Raw genomic sequence first — 15,829 nt, 5'->3', positions numbered from 1 at the left:
GTGACAGGTCCTCCCCCCGCGGCCCTCACTGCAGTACAGACCTGGGCTGTGACATCCCCTCCAGAGATGGTCCAGGGTCAACGTGACAGGCCAACCCCCTTCCTGCCTGGCAGCACCATGACCAACGCTGCTGCCTTGGCTTGTTTTCACGTCAGGACCATTTCAGATTTCCCCTCACACGACCCTTAGATGCCTGTTGTCTGAAGGCACCCCACTCCTGGGGGACAGGGGCCGACCCCAAGCAGACAGGCAGCAACTGCGGAACAGAGGCCGAGAAGGATGACTGTTTATAAACATTTGGAATTTTATTTAAAAAAAAAAATCACAACCATGAACATTGTTACAGTTAGTTGGAGGCCCTCTTGGTTCCCCACAATGATACTGAGCATGCTCACAAGGGGTTCCCATTAGTCTTAGTTAAACAACCATCTTTAAAAGGAGAGGAAAAAAAACTCGGCACGCTACCGTTGAACTTGTTTTAATGTTTCTTCACAAATGGTGAAAAATACTAAAGTACAGACAAGGAATAATCATAATGTTGTGGCCAACATTATAAATATGGAATTATAAATTTAAAACATTTTCTGGTTTAAAAAATAAATCTGGTAGTCAACGCAGCTTGCGGGGTCTCTGCATCTAGTAGGGCCGGTCTCTGCGTTCCTGACGGTGTTCACCTCTACGAGGGGGAAAGAAAAGGGGGGAAGGAGGGGCGCGGGTTAAAACGGGGAAAGGAAAGGAAGCCCTTCCACAGACCCGAGTCCTGGGGGAGCTTCCTGCCTGCGGACAGAGCCGGTTCCACCATCACATACTTATCCATCTTTCCAGGTCCTCCACGCCGGCCTCTTCTTCCTCCCATCTGCTCCATCAAAGGTCCAGGAGGACCCCCAGGGCCACCTCGTCTTCCTCCACCGAAGCCACCGCGGTCCATGCCCCGGCCGCCACGGAAGCCACCTCTGTCTCCACCACGGCCACCTCTGAACATGCCACCAGGACCACCGCGGTCCATGAGGCCACCTCTTCCTCCCCGCATGCCACCAGGGCCACCTCTGCCACGGTCACCGCCTGAGGTAAGAGAAAGGACAGATCAGTGGCAAGACAGAACGGGTGGACGCAAAAGCTCTGCGCTTCTCCCGGAGCAGAGCCCTCACTTGGTCGGGACATCTGGGTTGGCCACCATTTAGCAGTGATGACGGCACTTAAGGGCCCAGATGCACTTACTGCAACCACTGACCTGGTTCTGAGCAGTGGACAGCTGTGGGTGACCAAGCCCACCAAGCTACTAAGAGGGTTAGTACCAAGAAGCTGAGGGATGCTCCCCAAACCTGTACCTACCCGGGGGTGGAAAGGGTGGCGGGAGGAAGCCTTCAGGCTTCGGGGCCTTACACTGGTTGCATTCTGTTCTCCAGGCGAAATTCTGGTTTCCACACCCCCTGCATAAAATTGTACAATAGGAAGCATCAGTTATTTGAGCTAAGGAAGTTGAACAAGCAAAGACAACCTGTCAGCAGGCTCACTCTCCACCACCAATAGGTCCTGGGTCAAACTCCACACAAAATGGCTTCAGAACTAGAGCCTCAGGCAGCAACGCACCATAGGACGTGTCTGATCCAGCAATACGTCTGTACCTCATACCTGTGACTCGAGAGTCCAGTGGAACTGTGACCTTTAGGAGGTTCTGAAGCAGCTGGTAAGTGACTGATTAGCCCCCGCTCCCCCCCAATAGCAGCCAGTCATCATCCTACTTCTCTTCAGAATGGGAATAGGGCAAGATGTGGAGTGACGTCACTAGCAGGCTATCAATGTGCCAAGAGAAGTACATACGGATTGGGGCACTGCCAGTCTCCAGCTCGGTGCTGGAGGTTTCCTCCTCCGGATGGGTTTCCTCGGGAGCCCCGGGGCCCTCTTGGGGGAAAGCCTCCTCTGTCTCCTCCTCGGCCTCCCATTCGACCCATGGGTCCCCCGGGGCCTCCTGGGCCTCCCGGACCTGAAATAAAGAACAACCACCCTTTATAGCACCAGGTTTGCTTCAGGGAAATGGCTACCGTCGTCATGGCCCCATCTGGCCCCTTTCCCACAAGCCCAAGGTCCTGAACAGCACAGGTATGAGCCGTGTGGCTGGGAAGCCACAGTCAGCTCCCAGAGCAGCTGTAGGAGGGCAGGTGTTTTCATACAGATGAAGAGACCAAAGCGGCATAAATGCAACAGCCCCAGGGTTGACACCCAGGCAGAGTGTTCCAGCCTCTCTGACTAACCAAGGTGATGTTCTCCACTTCCTTTTACTCCCACAAACTTTTTTTTTAAAGAGAAGCACTGATGTGAGATACATCGATCAGTTGCCTCTCACACATGCCCTAACTGGGATCAAACCCGAAACTTAGGTATGTGCCCTGACCAGGAATCGAACCCGAGACCTTGGAAGGACACAGGACTATGCTGAGGTGAGCCACACCGGCCACGACACTCCCAGAAATGTTCACTGCCAGCATTCCGTAGTCTAATATTACGTCCCCCTTTTATATTTCTAATTAGCTTGTCCACTCTAGAAACCAAATCTCTCCAAGATAAGTGTCTTAAAAACTTTCAATGCAGCCGCGGACTAGGTCCAAGCAGGTGTCAGTGCCTACCTCCTCGGAGCGGCGGCGGCATCCCCCTGCCCTCTCGGGGCGGCATGCCCCCCCGCATGCTGTTCATTGGCGGCTTCTTCCGAGCAAGGGACACTTTCAGCTTGCTTCCTTGGAAATCTTTCCCTAGAACGAGACAACACAACAGCAATTACTCCCAACCTTCAACTCTTCCTTCCTTCTTGAAGGACTAGGCAAGGGAGACCACTCCTTTTCACCTACCCCCCTCACCCTGCTGCACCAGTGGGCCCTGCCCAGAATCTAAGAGCCTTAATGGAAGGACCAGAAAAAAGCCTTTAGACATACTTAAAACCTCGAGGAAAAGTAAGCTGGGGGTGGGGGTGGCACCCTTGTCCAGCGCAGGGTGGGAAGTAGGGACAGGAAGAACAGGAAGTGCCAAGAGAGGAGGGCCAGGACCTGTCCTCTGACACGTTCGGGTTGATTTTGCCTGAAGTAAAATCTCAGCATCAATGTCAAGGCCATAGATAAATTAAATTAAAAAGTACAGTGCTAACATGTCTGTGGGTTTTCTGTACCTCCTGATGTCTGTGTTTAGAGAACCACGTCAGAGAATGATGTCCTAACAGTCAGAATTCAATCTACTAGCAAAGCCCTCTTTCCCTGCGAGCTGACACAGGCGGCCCTGCAGCAGGCAGTTAGATGCAGCGAGCACACCCTGGTTGATGCCAAGGGTCCTACCATCAAACCAGTCCACAGCCGCCTTGGCCGTTGGCGGGTCTTCATAGGACACTGTAGCATCGCCTTTGGGCTTCCCTGTTTCCTTGTCCAAGTAGATGTGGATCATGGGCTGGCCCGTCCTCTTGTTCATCTAGGCAGCAAACAGCACAGGAGACTGTGATCATAATATACTTGTTTTTTGAGGAAAAAGTCCACATGAAATTCAGAGAAGTCCTTGTCAAAGGCAACAATCTTTCACAAACTTATGTTCAGTAAGATGTTAATTTATCTGAGTGGTGGAATTATGGGTGACTTATTTCTTAAATTGCTACAACAAATATATAAAATTATTCCCCCCCTCCCCCAGATGTGTTTTATCCTAAGAACCAAAATAGGCTCAAAATCCCAAAGTGTGTCTGTGAACAGTCTGGGTCCCACTCCTTCCCTAGCCGCCTTCTCCTGGTCCTTGCACCCACTCCACTCTGTCTGTGCCCACACTATAGGCACCCAGCGATGGAATCCATGCTGGACCACCTAAGAAAGGACTTGCAGAGTTAAAAAGCAGCATTAAAAAACAGCCTTCAAATCATTAAGTACAGTAGATAGGGCTGTGTGTTCGTAATTAAGTACAACACAGCTGGTTTTTCCTCCAGAGCCAGAACAGATGCAGTTGGCTTAAGTTCAGGAGCCACATCGTTCAAGAATATGGCTTCATGTGTGTGTTTTGTATTAAATGTGAACATGATCCAAGTCCAATCTGTACATTTGTTTTTATACCTAGAGATGCTTGAAAGTCTGATTATAGGGCTTAAAAAAAAAAAAAAAAAGGTGCACCTGGCTGGCGTGGCCCAGTGGTTGAGTGTTGATGTATGAAATAGGAGGTCACGGTTCGATTTCTGGTCAGACATGTCCAGCAGGGTTGCGGGCTTGATCCCCAGTGTGGGGCATGCAGGAGGCAGCCGATCAATGATTCTCACTCATCACTGATGTTTTCTCTCTCTCTCTCTCTCTCTCTCTCTCTCTCTCTCTCTCTCTCTCTCCTCTCTAAAATCAATTAAAAAAAATATAAAAGGTACAATGCTTATATACATGTTGTAACTGATACCTATGCTTTAATAAGGGACATATACTTTTATAATCTCCATTATAAGACATAAATGGAGACATACAATGTTCATGAGAAAAAAAGATGATTCAGTATTATAAAAACATCATTTCTCAAGCTGTCTTATAGATTCAGTAAACACCCAATTTGGTGTTTTAAGGAGCTTTATAAATGGATTCCAAAATGTATACAAAAGAGGCAAGGAGTATAGCAAAACATTCCTGAAGAAAAAGAGCAAAGCAGAATAATTTGTCTTACTAGCTAAGATTTAGCACAACGACATAGTAATTATCTGCTATTAACACAGGATCACACAAATTAACAAAAAGTACACAAGACAACCAAGAAATAGATCCAGGTAGGGGTGGAACTTTCTATTCAGCATTCAGACAATATAAAAAACTATAATATAAATCGACAACCCAATGAAAAATAAGACACAAACACATTTCCCAGAAGATGGCGTACAGGGAAAAAGCAAATCGAAAAATTAGCAAGTTGAAAGCCATGATTCCCAGTAGTGGTGAGAATGTGAATCAGTAATACTGTTGTAAGTGGTTGGCCATACCATTAACTTGTGAAGTTAAACATGTACATACCTTAAGCAATTTTATGCCTGGGTACAGCTGATCCTCATCCTTCATGGATTAAATATATACAAATTTGCCTGCTCTCAAAAATAAAAATTTATAAACTCCAAAATCAATACTAGTGGCACTTCTGTGGTTTTGTGTACACATGCAGAGCGGCAATTTTAAAAAATATATATATATTTGATTTTTTACAGAGGGTCAAAAATAAAAATTTATAAACTCCAAAATCAATACTACTGGCACTTTTGTGGTTTTGTGTACACATGCAGAGCGGCAATTTTTTTAAAAAAAAATATATTTGATTTTTTACAGAGAGGGAGAGGGATAGAGAGCTAGAAACATCGATGAGAGAGAAACATTGATCAGCTGCCTCCTGCACATCCCCCACTGGGGATGTACCCACAACCAAGGTACATGCCCTTGACTGGAATCGAACCTGGGACCATTTGGTCTGCAGGCCGACGCTCTATCCACTGAGCCAAACCGGTCAGGGCGGAGTGGCAAAATTTTTAAGTTGCCTGATGCACATGCTCACTCAGCTGAGGTCACACAAGACAACACTCTGCCCTCTCATTCCCATTCTCTCTACAGATGACCCAAGGATGGACACTGTAGGGGAGGGGCAGGCAGCGCAGGGAGATCCAATGCTGAGGTGAGCTGGGAAAATCTGAATACCAATTAAGGCAGTCACCACGATGGAACTTCCTTTTCTCTTTGTAAAATAAAGAACTACCGGATGAATTGTTTTTAGGGTTATAACCTACCTGAGATATGCCTTCATTAACTCACGTGTTTGTAGTGACTTTTAGAACCACCGTGAATAACAAGAATGATTGTACACACACTAGAGAAACTAGCATACCGCACACTAGGAGCTGTGTACAAGAATGCTCACTGCAGCATGGCTTATATAGTAAAAGCCCAGAATCAACCCAACTGTTTTTAAGAGAATGTACTTAATAAATGAAATACAAGATTCCCAAACCTTGAGCTTTTGTTCTAGGGACCCTACCTTCCTGTCTCAAAATCCATTTCTTAGTCTTCCCCATCTAACAACCCACCACCATTCCAGTAACTCAGATCAAAACTTTCTAGTCACACCAGCTCCCTCGAGTTTGCCAGGGAAGCTCCTGCCCCAGACCCGACTTGTTATTCCCATTATTCTGAAATACCTTCTCCACTCCGAGCTGTATGGACGCCTCTGTTCCTTTTCTTTTATGCCTGCGCTCCTTGCTGTATTGTTTTCCTCTATAATTTAGAGGAAATAATTTTCCTCTATCATTTAACATACTATATTCCTTTTTGACTATGTTCCCTGCTATATGTAAACTCCAATGGCTTTTTTCTGGCTGACCCCCATATATTCCCACAATGGTACTGCCTTATGGCCAAGTTATCAAGTATGCTTAAAACCATGTTTAGCACTTTTTAAAATAAAGTTTTTGTCCTGGCCGGTGTGGCTCTGTTGGTTGGATGTCGTCCCGTACACCAAGGGGTTGCTGGTTCGATCACCAGTATGGGGCGTGCAGGAGGCAGCCGATCGATGCTGCGTTCTCAAACCAGTGTTTCTCTCCCTCTCAAAGTTAAAACTATTTTTTTTGAAAAAATACTCAAAAAATTGATTTTTTAGTATGTTAAAGAACAAACCACAATACATCCAGAAAGAAAAATCAGTCAACTTCAGAAACTACTCTTAACAGCAATTGAGTCTCTTTAAAATGCGCTGTGGTTGAACACCTGCCAGATTGCATGGTTATGCTCTAACTTACCTTAACAACTCCACACTGCTTGAAGAAGTCTGCCAGGTCATCTAGAGTCACATTGTCATTTAAACCTTGCACATAAATGGCACTATTGTCAGAGTCTTCATCTGGATCAACAGGTGGGCCTTCCAGAATAAAGAAGACAGAAGGGAGTTACTGTCATGTATGTATAGGGGCTTATTAACCAACTGGTCCCTATTGTCTGCTAGTATTCATCACAAAACTAGGAGAACTACTAAACAGACTAATAAGAAAGCCATGAAACTTCTGGTTTATTTTGTTTAAGGCTATTATGAGTAGATACTTTTTTGGGGGGGGTTAATCCTCACCCGAGGATATTTTGCCATTGATTTTAGAGAGAGGGGGAGAGTCAGAGAGAAACGTCGATGTGTGAGACACACACTGAATGGTTGCATCACGCACACATCCCGACCAGGGCCGGGGATCAAGCTGGCAACCAAAGTAGGTGCCCTTAACTGGAATCGAACCCAGGACCCTGCAGTCTGCAGCCCGATGCTTTACCAAATAAGCCAAACAGGCTGGGGCGAGTAGATGCTTTTCATAAAGGAAGCCCCAAACTGCCCTTGACACCAAGAATATCACATTCATGATGAGGCTGCTAAACTCTACCACATACTCACTTGTGTGCTATTCGTGTATAAAGCACAGCGTGAAAGTATAAAAGATAAAAATTCAAAAGTACCTAGATCAAGATCCGGTCCTTCATCCATGGGTCCTGCCAACCAGGAAAGATCATATAAAATATTATTAGTGCATGCCTTGCAAGCTACAAAACCTTACAAACACACATAACTATCTACTATACCACCATTTGATGGGGCTTCATTAAATTCAAAATGACCCGCACCGCTAAAATGGAGCAGTGCCCCTTTAACATTTGTGAAAGGTTTCTAGGGTTTTTTCTTTTAAACCATTAACCAAATACACTCTCAATGCTTATGTGCCAAATTAGTGTTAAATTTAAGTCAAAATTTTTCCTCCAAATAAACCAAATTTAAAAAATGTATTCTCCCCCATATTACAGAAGCAGTTGATCAATACTTCAAGTTACCCTTTGTTTTGTAACCATAGGTTAACCTTATTACCCCTAAGACAATGCCGGCAGTACCCATTAGTCTCTTTTGTATAGATCATTTTTAAACCGCTTATGAAACTAATAAAAAATTATAGTTTTCTAAAAACTGACTTTTTTTTAAACACTATCCATGGTAATACTCAAAAACTTACCACCAGGCTTATTGAAGCCACCTCGCTCTCCAGCGCTGCTGGGGGGATAAACGAAGAAATGAAGGCCTTTCCCTTTAAAAGCCAGTACCGCTCTGAGCCTTGGGGGGGCTCGTGGGGAAGAAGGGCACTGGCTAAACATCTCCAAACAATGCATCTCTCTCATCTTGTCACTATGCCTTTCTTCAGGGCAGCTTGCTCAAATCTCCTTTATATACAACCTTGCTTGTCTGATTGTACACACCAGTGTGGCTGGTTCCTTTCATTTCGGGGGCTGGTATTAATAGTGCAATACTTGGCAAATGAGGGGGGAAAATGGATCCCAAACACCCACCCCACCAGCTGAAAAACAGAGAGAGCTTGGTGTAGAGAGGAGTAGCAAGCTGGGACAACTGGTAATGAACCTTTCCATGTTCATAAAGGTGCACCCTCAACCTCTCCCAGGGCAGAACCAAGTGAGACCCTGGGCTCCCTAACAAGTCACAGTAGAATAAAGAAGGAGACAACTACACTAAATGACTACAACACACACCAGAGGACGCATCCAGCCATCTTCAGCATAAAGCCATACATTTCAGGGCACTAATGAACTTACAATCACTGTGAAAAGAAAATTTACAACCAATTCCAAGGCTAAATGGACTGGGGGTGCAACTTTACAGACATATCAGTTGAGAATAACAACAATGGCAGGATAAAGTGACTGCCTTACATACTTTAAAGGGGAAGAAACTATGAATTGGGCCTTTTTTCCTTCTTTAAATTAAATAAAGGCAGCTCCTCAGTGGGAGGCCCAGAGTATTCTCTAACCAGTATTGCACCTTTAATACCTGAATATACAATTTCAAGCTGTTGCATGCAGCTTTGTCTCCTTTTTTTTAAAGTACACACCATAAAATGTTCTCTCTCTTTAAACACAAAAGTTTACACTTTAATGTTACACAATTCTAGAGTATTATTATACCTCCTCTGGTTCATTACCAAACAACAAGTATGCAGTTACCAAAGTTACAGAAGGATTCCATTTATACAATGAAAACATTTTGTTAAAAATATTCTATGTATATTTTTCCTCTCCATATGGACACCGTGTCTAGTCCCACTTTTCATTATGCTGCCGGCTGAGTACTGAGTACGGGTACTTTTTAAGTATTGAAGTGTATACAAGGCTCTCACTTTGTAACCTGTAGCATATAAATGCGACAAAGCATGTTAAAAAGTTTCCACGTTTAACAGCCAATGAAAATATCAAAATACTGAGGCAATGAAAAAGGGCACGTTAACAACATTGAGTGCCTTACCTGCAGAAGACACTGAAAACCATCACCACACCACAATAAAAAAGAGGGGGGGTGCCCCTGTCCTGTCCCCAAAGGGTCCAACGGACTGCTGCCCAGTCTGTTGAAAAACCTATGGGGAAAGCCATGACTTTTTCCTACGGCTCCAGGAGAGACTTCTCATCCAGGAAGAGCGGGCCCCTCTCCCAGCAATGTCTAGCAAAATTAGAATTTATTACTTCTGAAGTATTAAAATGAGTAAATTTAAAATTGGTTTTGCAATTGAAACATACTAAGACTTTTAGGTGATTGGAGACGTGATGATAGTAATTTCAAGTGTCTATGTCTATTTTAAAACATCCATAAAGAAGTGAAACCTTTATAATGGAATGACATTCTCCAAATCAGAGGATTGATTTTACTTTATACCAAATTATTCATAAAATTTTGCATGTTGTAAAAATGATTGTTTTTCCAATAAAGATTTCACCAAAGACTTTTAAGTTATGCAGAATATCAGTACCTTTCAATAGTTAACAGATTTGCTAATAGATAAAAATTTTAAATCTATTTAATTTTGAAGCCCACTTCTATAAAAGAAATCCTATTCAATTTTCCCTTGAACAGTGGCGTCAAATCCAATTTATACTTAATAGAGCATTCTGCGTAACTTTTATACTAGTTTATATCGGGACAGAACACACACAGAACTAAGCCTTCTGGATTATGTTAACCACCAACATTATACCTCACCTTCATCAAAGTACAGATACCAGAAAGGAAAGAGGAGATGGGAGAAGGGAGGGGGAGGGCAGGCACAGGTAGCAGGGTTACGTTATTGATCTAAACAAAGTTTTCTAAACCAGATTGTGCCATCAATCAAAATGGTCAAACCGATTTAGACTTCTTAAAATCTCCAATAAGGAGTAACACTAGAATTAACTATATACATTACTCTGCAAAAAGCTATTGGATTTTTCTGTGTACCAGGTGCACCTCAGGCTGTAGTTCAAGGGGTTATGGGGACCAAGATCTTCAGCATTATGTTCAACAGTTCGGAGTACAAACAGAAGTTGGGGACAAACATTGTGGAAAACAGCTGCATTCCTTTTTAGCAGTATATACACCAGGTATTTCAAGACAACCATTCAGAGACAATTAGTTAAAAACCTAGATTGTTAGAAGGGTGTGTGTGTTCCATCCCAAGTCTATTACCCACAGAGGCTTTTGACCTCTGGAAACCATGAAGGGAACTGAAAGCTCTAATTTCAAAACCATTCTTTGTTCTCCCCAACCCAACCCAGTAGACTGGCAGGGAAAAAGCAGACTGCCACTTAATATATGCCATAAAGATGACATTTCCATGTTTTAGAAGATGGCTTGGGCTCAACAGATTGTCCATGGAAATGTAGAAATAAATTTCTTATGTCTTTCAGTCCCTTCTTTCCATTGAAAATCCTATGGATGAAACAAAATTAGGTAAAAGGAGAAAAGGTTTGCTCTTACCCCATTCCACCGCGTCCTCCTCCCCGCCCACCTCTGCTCATGCCTCCACGATCAAATCCCCCTCTTCCCCTGCCCCGGTTATCAGGGCCACTCATGCTCCGGTTCTCTCCTGGTCCGGAAAATCCTCCAGACTCCTGCCCATAAACACCCATGCTACTGGGGTGGTCCTGTCGGAATGAACCTGAGGAAAGAGTCACATCTGTAAGCCATGGACCAGCATTTATACCACTGCCTGTTGTCCTCTCTCCTGGAATCACAGAATTCTCAAGTGCCAAGCGCTAACCAAGGCACCATCCTCGATAGCACACTTCTAATCATAGGTTCTTTTAAGTTCAACAAAAAGTGCTGGTTCGTCAAAGCTGAAGTAAACCTTCTACAGTTAGCCTAGAATAAACCATTCCCAAACAAAAAGCCCTCTAGCCAAAAGTCTGCAGGGTTCTGGATTATAAGATATCTCCAAAAATAGAGCCAGTTTCTTAGGGTTTTAGCACATGGCTAAGGGTTGGGCTCCATCAAGCAGCACTACTCATTTCATAGTCATAACAACACATGCCCATGAATGGAACCTAATTAAAAAAACAAAAAACCCCACATACACAACAACTTGGGTAGATTAAATTGTGAAGGTGGTTTGAGTTTTTGATGACTTCTCTACGTATATAAAACTATCCTGTGAGGAACTTTTTTTTCTCCTATGGACGTAAACAAAAAACACAGATAGCGTTTACTTGACTGTCCACACTGCAGTCTTCAGTAACTACCTGCTCATTGGCACTGAGTTGGGATGGGCAGGCCATAGGAATGCTGACTTCATTCACTGCATAAAGTTCCCCAGAGAGACCAGGGTGCCAGTGCCAATCATGTACTCTGGCCAGTTACGAATCTCTTCTTTTTATGCAAGGTCTACTAGTAACAATTAAAGTGAAGAAAAGCACCGAAGTCTTTATTGGGACATCCTAGCTATGAGCCACGATGCTATGCCCTAAAGATGCACCCTGGAGTCAAAAAGCAAACAATGATAAAGACCATTTTCCCACGTTCAGAAACTCCAAACATAATCACTCTTATTTGGTTTTCTCTCTTAGCAACTCACTCTGCCCGTAGCTGCTGCTGCTCTGTTGGCTATATTGACTTGGAGCCTGGCTGTAGGATCCAGTTTGGGGGGGGTAACTAGTGGGCGGCTGCTGCCCATAGCTGCTTTGTTGACCATAGCTACTCTGCTGTCCATAGCTGCTCGGCTGCCCATAGGTGTTCTGCTGAGAGTAACTGCTCTGATCATAACTAGTCGGCTGTGTAGAGGAATAGCTGAAAGAAAGAAAGAAAAAACACCATTTTAGAAAGGACAGGCTTATTCCTTCAAGCCCCCTAAATACAAGAGACATTCATAGCATGTGATATAGAAACCCTTAAAAATGCAGTTATTTCTACATATCAACCGTTTGAATTTGTTTCTGCCGCTCTATCCCTCTCCCTTCCCCCCTAAAATCAATAAAAACACATTTCACTCGATGTGGGGTTGGGGGAACAAGAAGAAATAAACCAAAGGGCAATAGGGTGGTGAAGACCAGGGGGGGTGGGATCTCTGTAATACTATCAATAAAAATGTATTAAAAAAACATATTTCAAATTGCTATATATAGTTTCAAACTTTCAGACAGGTCAATCATCTATGAAATCTGGGCATTAACACATTGCGTACCGCATAGAAATCTCTAAGACATACGCCAGGGACAAACTGCACATTATTTAAATCATCATAATGCACTTTTGGTGTTGTTCTTCAATAATTATAACATTTTTACTTACAAAAACAATTAAAGTTCCTAGTACTTTTTTAACGTATGGTACTGTGTAAAACATTTTCCTCTATGAAGAGGGACCAAACAAAATTTACATAAGTATCTAGATTCGCTCCTTTTTCCATGGGTGTGAAAAAAGAGAACACTCGTGAGCGGTCCTTAACAGATGGCGCGCGAAACACGAGAAAACCCGAGCGGTACGAAATGTGTTAATAAAGAAAAGACGGATAAAGAAACTTCAGAATCGAGGCACTGTATGGAAACATGAGAAAACTCCTGAGCGGTACGAAATGTGTTAGTAAAGAAAAGACGGATAAAGAAACTTCAGAATCAAGGCACTGTATGAAAGATGAATGTTACATTGATATTCATCTTTTTGATATGGCAGGGAATCGAACCAAAGATACATTCTTAAACAGAAATAAAGCTTTAAAGAACTGGTATTAAACTCCATATGAACCATTATAATGAAAAACAAAAACAAATTTTAAAGCACAATTAAACTAAGCCTCTATCACCATCTCTCCCCACAGCTGTATGGACACGGCTCTCTTCACCGAGTGCAGCTATTCAACTCCCCAGATTAATGCTCCCAGCTCAGCTGGTGCAGGTGGGCTCTTTGGGAGAACTGCTGGAAGGCCTGCCCACTGCTACTCCCAGCTGCACAGAGACACTTACCAGTCAGCTGTACTGGCTCCTAAACCTGTTTATGCCTGCTGCTCTTAATGTGTAAACCAATGAAATGAGTGCAAAAGGGGGGTTATTTCTTCCAGCAAAACTAAGTTAACACTTTAGCGCATAATTCAGGCAAGTCTGAAAACTTGCTTCAATTTAAATGTGAGTGCAACAACTTGCAGTTCTTCCTACACTTTAAAGAAACTAAACCTGGATGTTGTAGATGCTGGTGTGGTTAACCTAGGACAAAGAATGCAGAACAAATAAACTGTAATAAAAAATAAGGCCTCAGCTCAACCATTAAAAGACCAGTGCATGAATGGACCTCTGCATTGTTAAATACAAAATGCTTAAGGTGAAGTTTCTTTTTAAAAAATATAATGCCCTGCATTTTGCTTGCTTTCAAATATTTCTGTTTCTCAGCCATCTGAATTAACTGAGAGAGCAAATTGAAAAGAACCTGGAGTGGTAAGAATATTGTTTGTACTTAGAAGAGTTACTGGCTGCCAGGCACTGCTATGGGAACCCAGGACTGAGGTTTTAAAGTTAACACCATGTGGTCAGGCTTATCACTGGGAATCAGATTAACACAGATCACCCAAGGAAGCAGAAGCAAAGAGACTGACCTGGTAGGAGGATAGGATGGTGGTGACGTGACTGGCTGCATGGGGTAGCTCCCAGGTACCTGGGGATAACTGTAGTTACTCTGTCCATATCCCAGGCTGGGCTGGTTGTAACCCCCCGTGCTGGATTGAGGTTGACTGGTCTCAGCGGGTTTGTTACCATCCTGTGGTCTAAAAGAAGAAATAAAAAAGTGAGACTTTTCACCCTCAACCATAAAACTCTTGGGTAAGAACTCTACAAATCTATGAGCAATATGCAATATTAGGACTGAGTTTGGAAAATCCAATTTTAAAGTGAACTGCATCAAACCCAGGGTCGGTCCAATTGTATTTGCTGGAGAACACTAAGGGAGGGGATGAATTAATCACATCCATAGAAGAGACATCACCATGCTTCTGTTTTTTATCCTCACCTGAGGATATCCTCACCCTCTTGATTTTAGAGAGTGGAAGAGAGAGGGCAAGACAGAGAGAAACATCGAGAAACACATCAACTGGTTGTCTTCTACATGTGCCCTGACCAGGGCCTGGGCTGGGGAGAAGCTTGCAACCGAGATACGGATCTTTGACCAAAATCGAACCCTGGGCCCTTTGGTCTGCAGGCTGATACTCTATCCACTGAGCCAAACCAGTTAGGGCCATAGTGCTTCTTTTGTTCCATGTTAATAGCTATAAAAAGGTAGTTACAATATTTTGTGTTGTCAATAAGTGATATGAGAGGGGAGGTAATTTGTTAGGAAAGAAAATGCTATTTCTCAAAAAGGATGGTTGAAAGAAAACAAGAAAACTTTAACAATTCAAGTTTTAGGTTACAGTAACATTTATGTAAGTCCATGGCATTTATAGATCTGTACTACTTGTGGATTTATGTTTCTCATTCATTAAGAACAGACTTGAAAAAACATTTAACTCAGACTGCCATAGCTTGCCTCAAAATTTCTATAATGGAAATACCATGGTAGGTATATACCCCCCAGCCCCTCCTGCTCAGACGACCTGGGAAATATCCTTGTTAAGCGAGGAAAACCAATCCCAATTCTAAGGGAAAAAACCACAGTGGTTTCTATTACCTCTTTGCTTTAACATTTTGCAATAGGGCTGTAGCAAAGTAAGCTCCATCTATTTTAAGCAAAACTCCAAGAATCAGTAGGCAGACCAGAGAGGTTGGGGAAGTACTGATTTCTTTCTCCAAAGAGCTGAAATAGGTCACAAACCCCCTTTTTTTCCAGTGGAAAGGGGAATAGCTGTCACTGATCATAAGACAGACAGCTGTTTCAAAATGGTACGGATTGAAAATTAAGAAAAAAAAAGGAACCAAAAAGGATGATTTAGAAAAAACCAGTTAATATACAAAACCCTCCAGCTATGGTTTGGATATCCTGTTGCAACGGAGCATCAAGTGGGACTTAAACATTTGATGACACCGATATGCCTAGGTCAACTGAAACAAGGCCCTATATGAACCAGCTAGTTTACTTAGCTCTTACTGCACAGGCTGTCTAGCAGATTTAAACTACCAAGTAGCTCTGATTACTCACTGTGCATTTTAGGAGGAATTTCATGAGTGTTTGCCAGAGCTAATTTCTTACTCTACAGCAGACAAAACGACTAGGCTACAAGTTGATCTCTTGTTTATTTCCTAAAAAAACTTCAAATCAGAATCCAATGTTCTGTCAAGATTGTATGCAGAAACCACCTAAGTGCACTGCCTAAAGCAAATAATATCTTCTGTTAAGTAACAACTAATAATGTTTACCTGCTAACCAGTCATGAAGTATGAACTTTGCCCCAATATTCACCCCACAGCAGGGTACCCAGTTAAGAATTTATACTCGCCTGTTATATTTGGATTACCAAGCCACTACATAATACAGAGAAGATCATGTCAACTCCTTTAGTTGACTTCCAGATGTGGACATATCCTTTACTGACAATTGAGTCACA

General features: G+C 43.1%; 1 protein-coding gene across 1 annotated transcript in view; it reads right to left on the bottom strand.

The window, feature by feature from the left end:
- Positions 1-280: 280 nt before the first annotated feature.
- The window catches only part of EWSR1 (EWS RNA-binding protein 1), a 22,771-nt gene continuing 7,222 nt past the window's right edge, over positions 281-15,829 (bottom strand). The window contains exons 5-16 of the mRNA XM_014542501.1: positions 13,889-14,056; positions 11,882-12,093; positions 10,789-10,969; positions 8,009-8,046; positions 7,464-7,496; positions 6,767-6,885; positions 3,321-3,450; positions 2,625-2,747; positions 1,822-1,984; positions 1,333-1,430; positions 810-1,062; positions 281-676 (exon numbers count right to left, since the gene is read on the bottom strand). Coding sequence (XP_014397987.1) covers positions 637-676; positions 810-1,062; positions 1,333-1,430; positions 1,822-1,984; positions 2,625-2,747; positions 3,321-3,450; positions 6,767-6,885; positions 7,464-7,496; positions 8,009-8,046; positions 10,789-10,969; positions 11,882-12,093; positions 13,889-13,929 — 1,431 coding nt within the window. The 5' untranslated portion in view covers positions 13,930-14,056 and the 3' untranslated portion in view covers positions 281-636. The remainder of the gene's footprint in view (positions 677-809; positions 1,063-1,332; positions 1,431-1,821; positions 1,985-2,624; positions 2,748-3,320; positions 3,451-6,766; positions 6,886-7,463; positions 7,497-8,008; positions 8,047-10,788; positions 10,970-11,881; positions 12,094-13,888; positions 14,057-15,829) is intronic.

The sequence above is a fragment of the Myotis brandtii genome, unplaced genomic scaffold (genome assembly GCF_000412655.1).
Source record: "Myotis brandtii unplaced genomic scaffold, ASM41265v1 scaffold303, whole genome shotgun sequence".
Classification (NCBI taxonomy): domain Eukaryota; kingdom Metazoa; phylum Chordata; class Mammalia; order Chiroptera; family Vespertilionidae; genus Myotis; species Myotis brandtii.
This window is presented reverse-complemented; position numbering and strand designations above follow the sequence as displayed.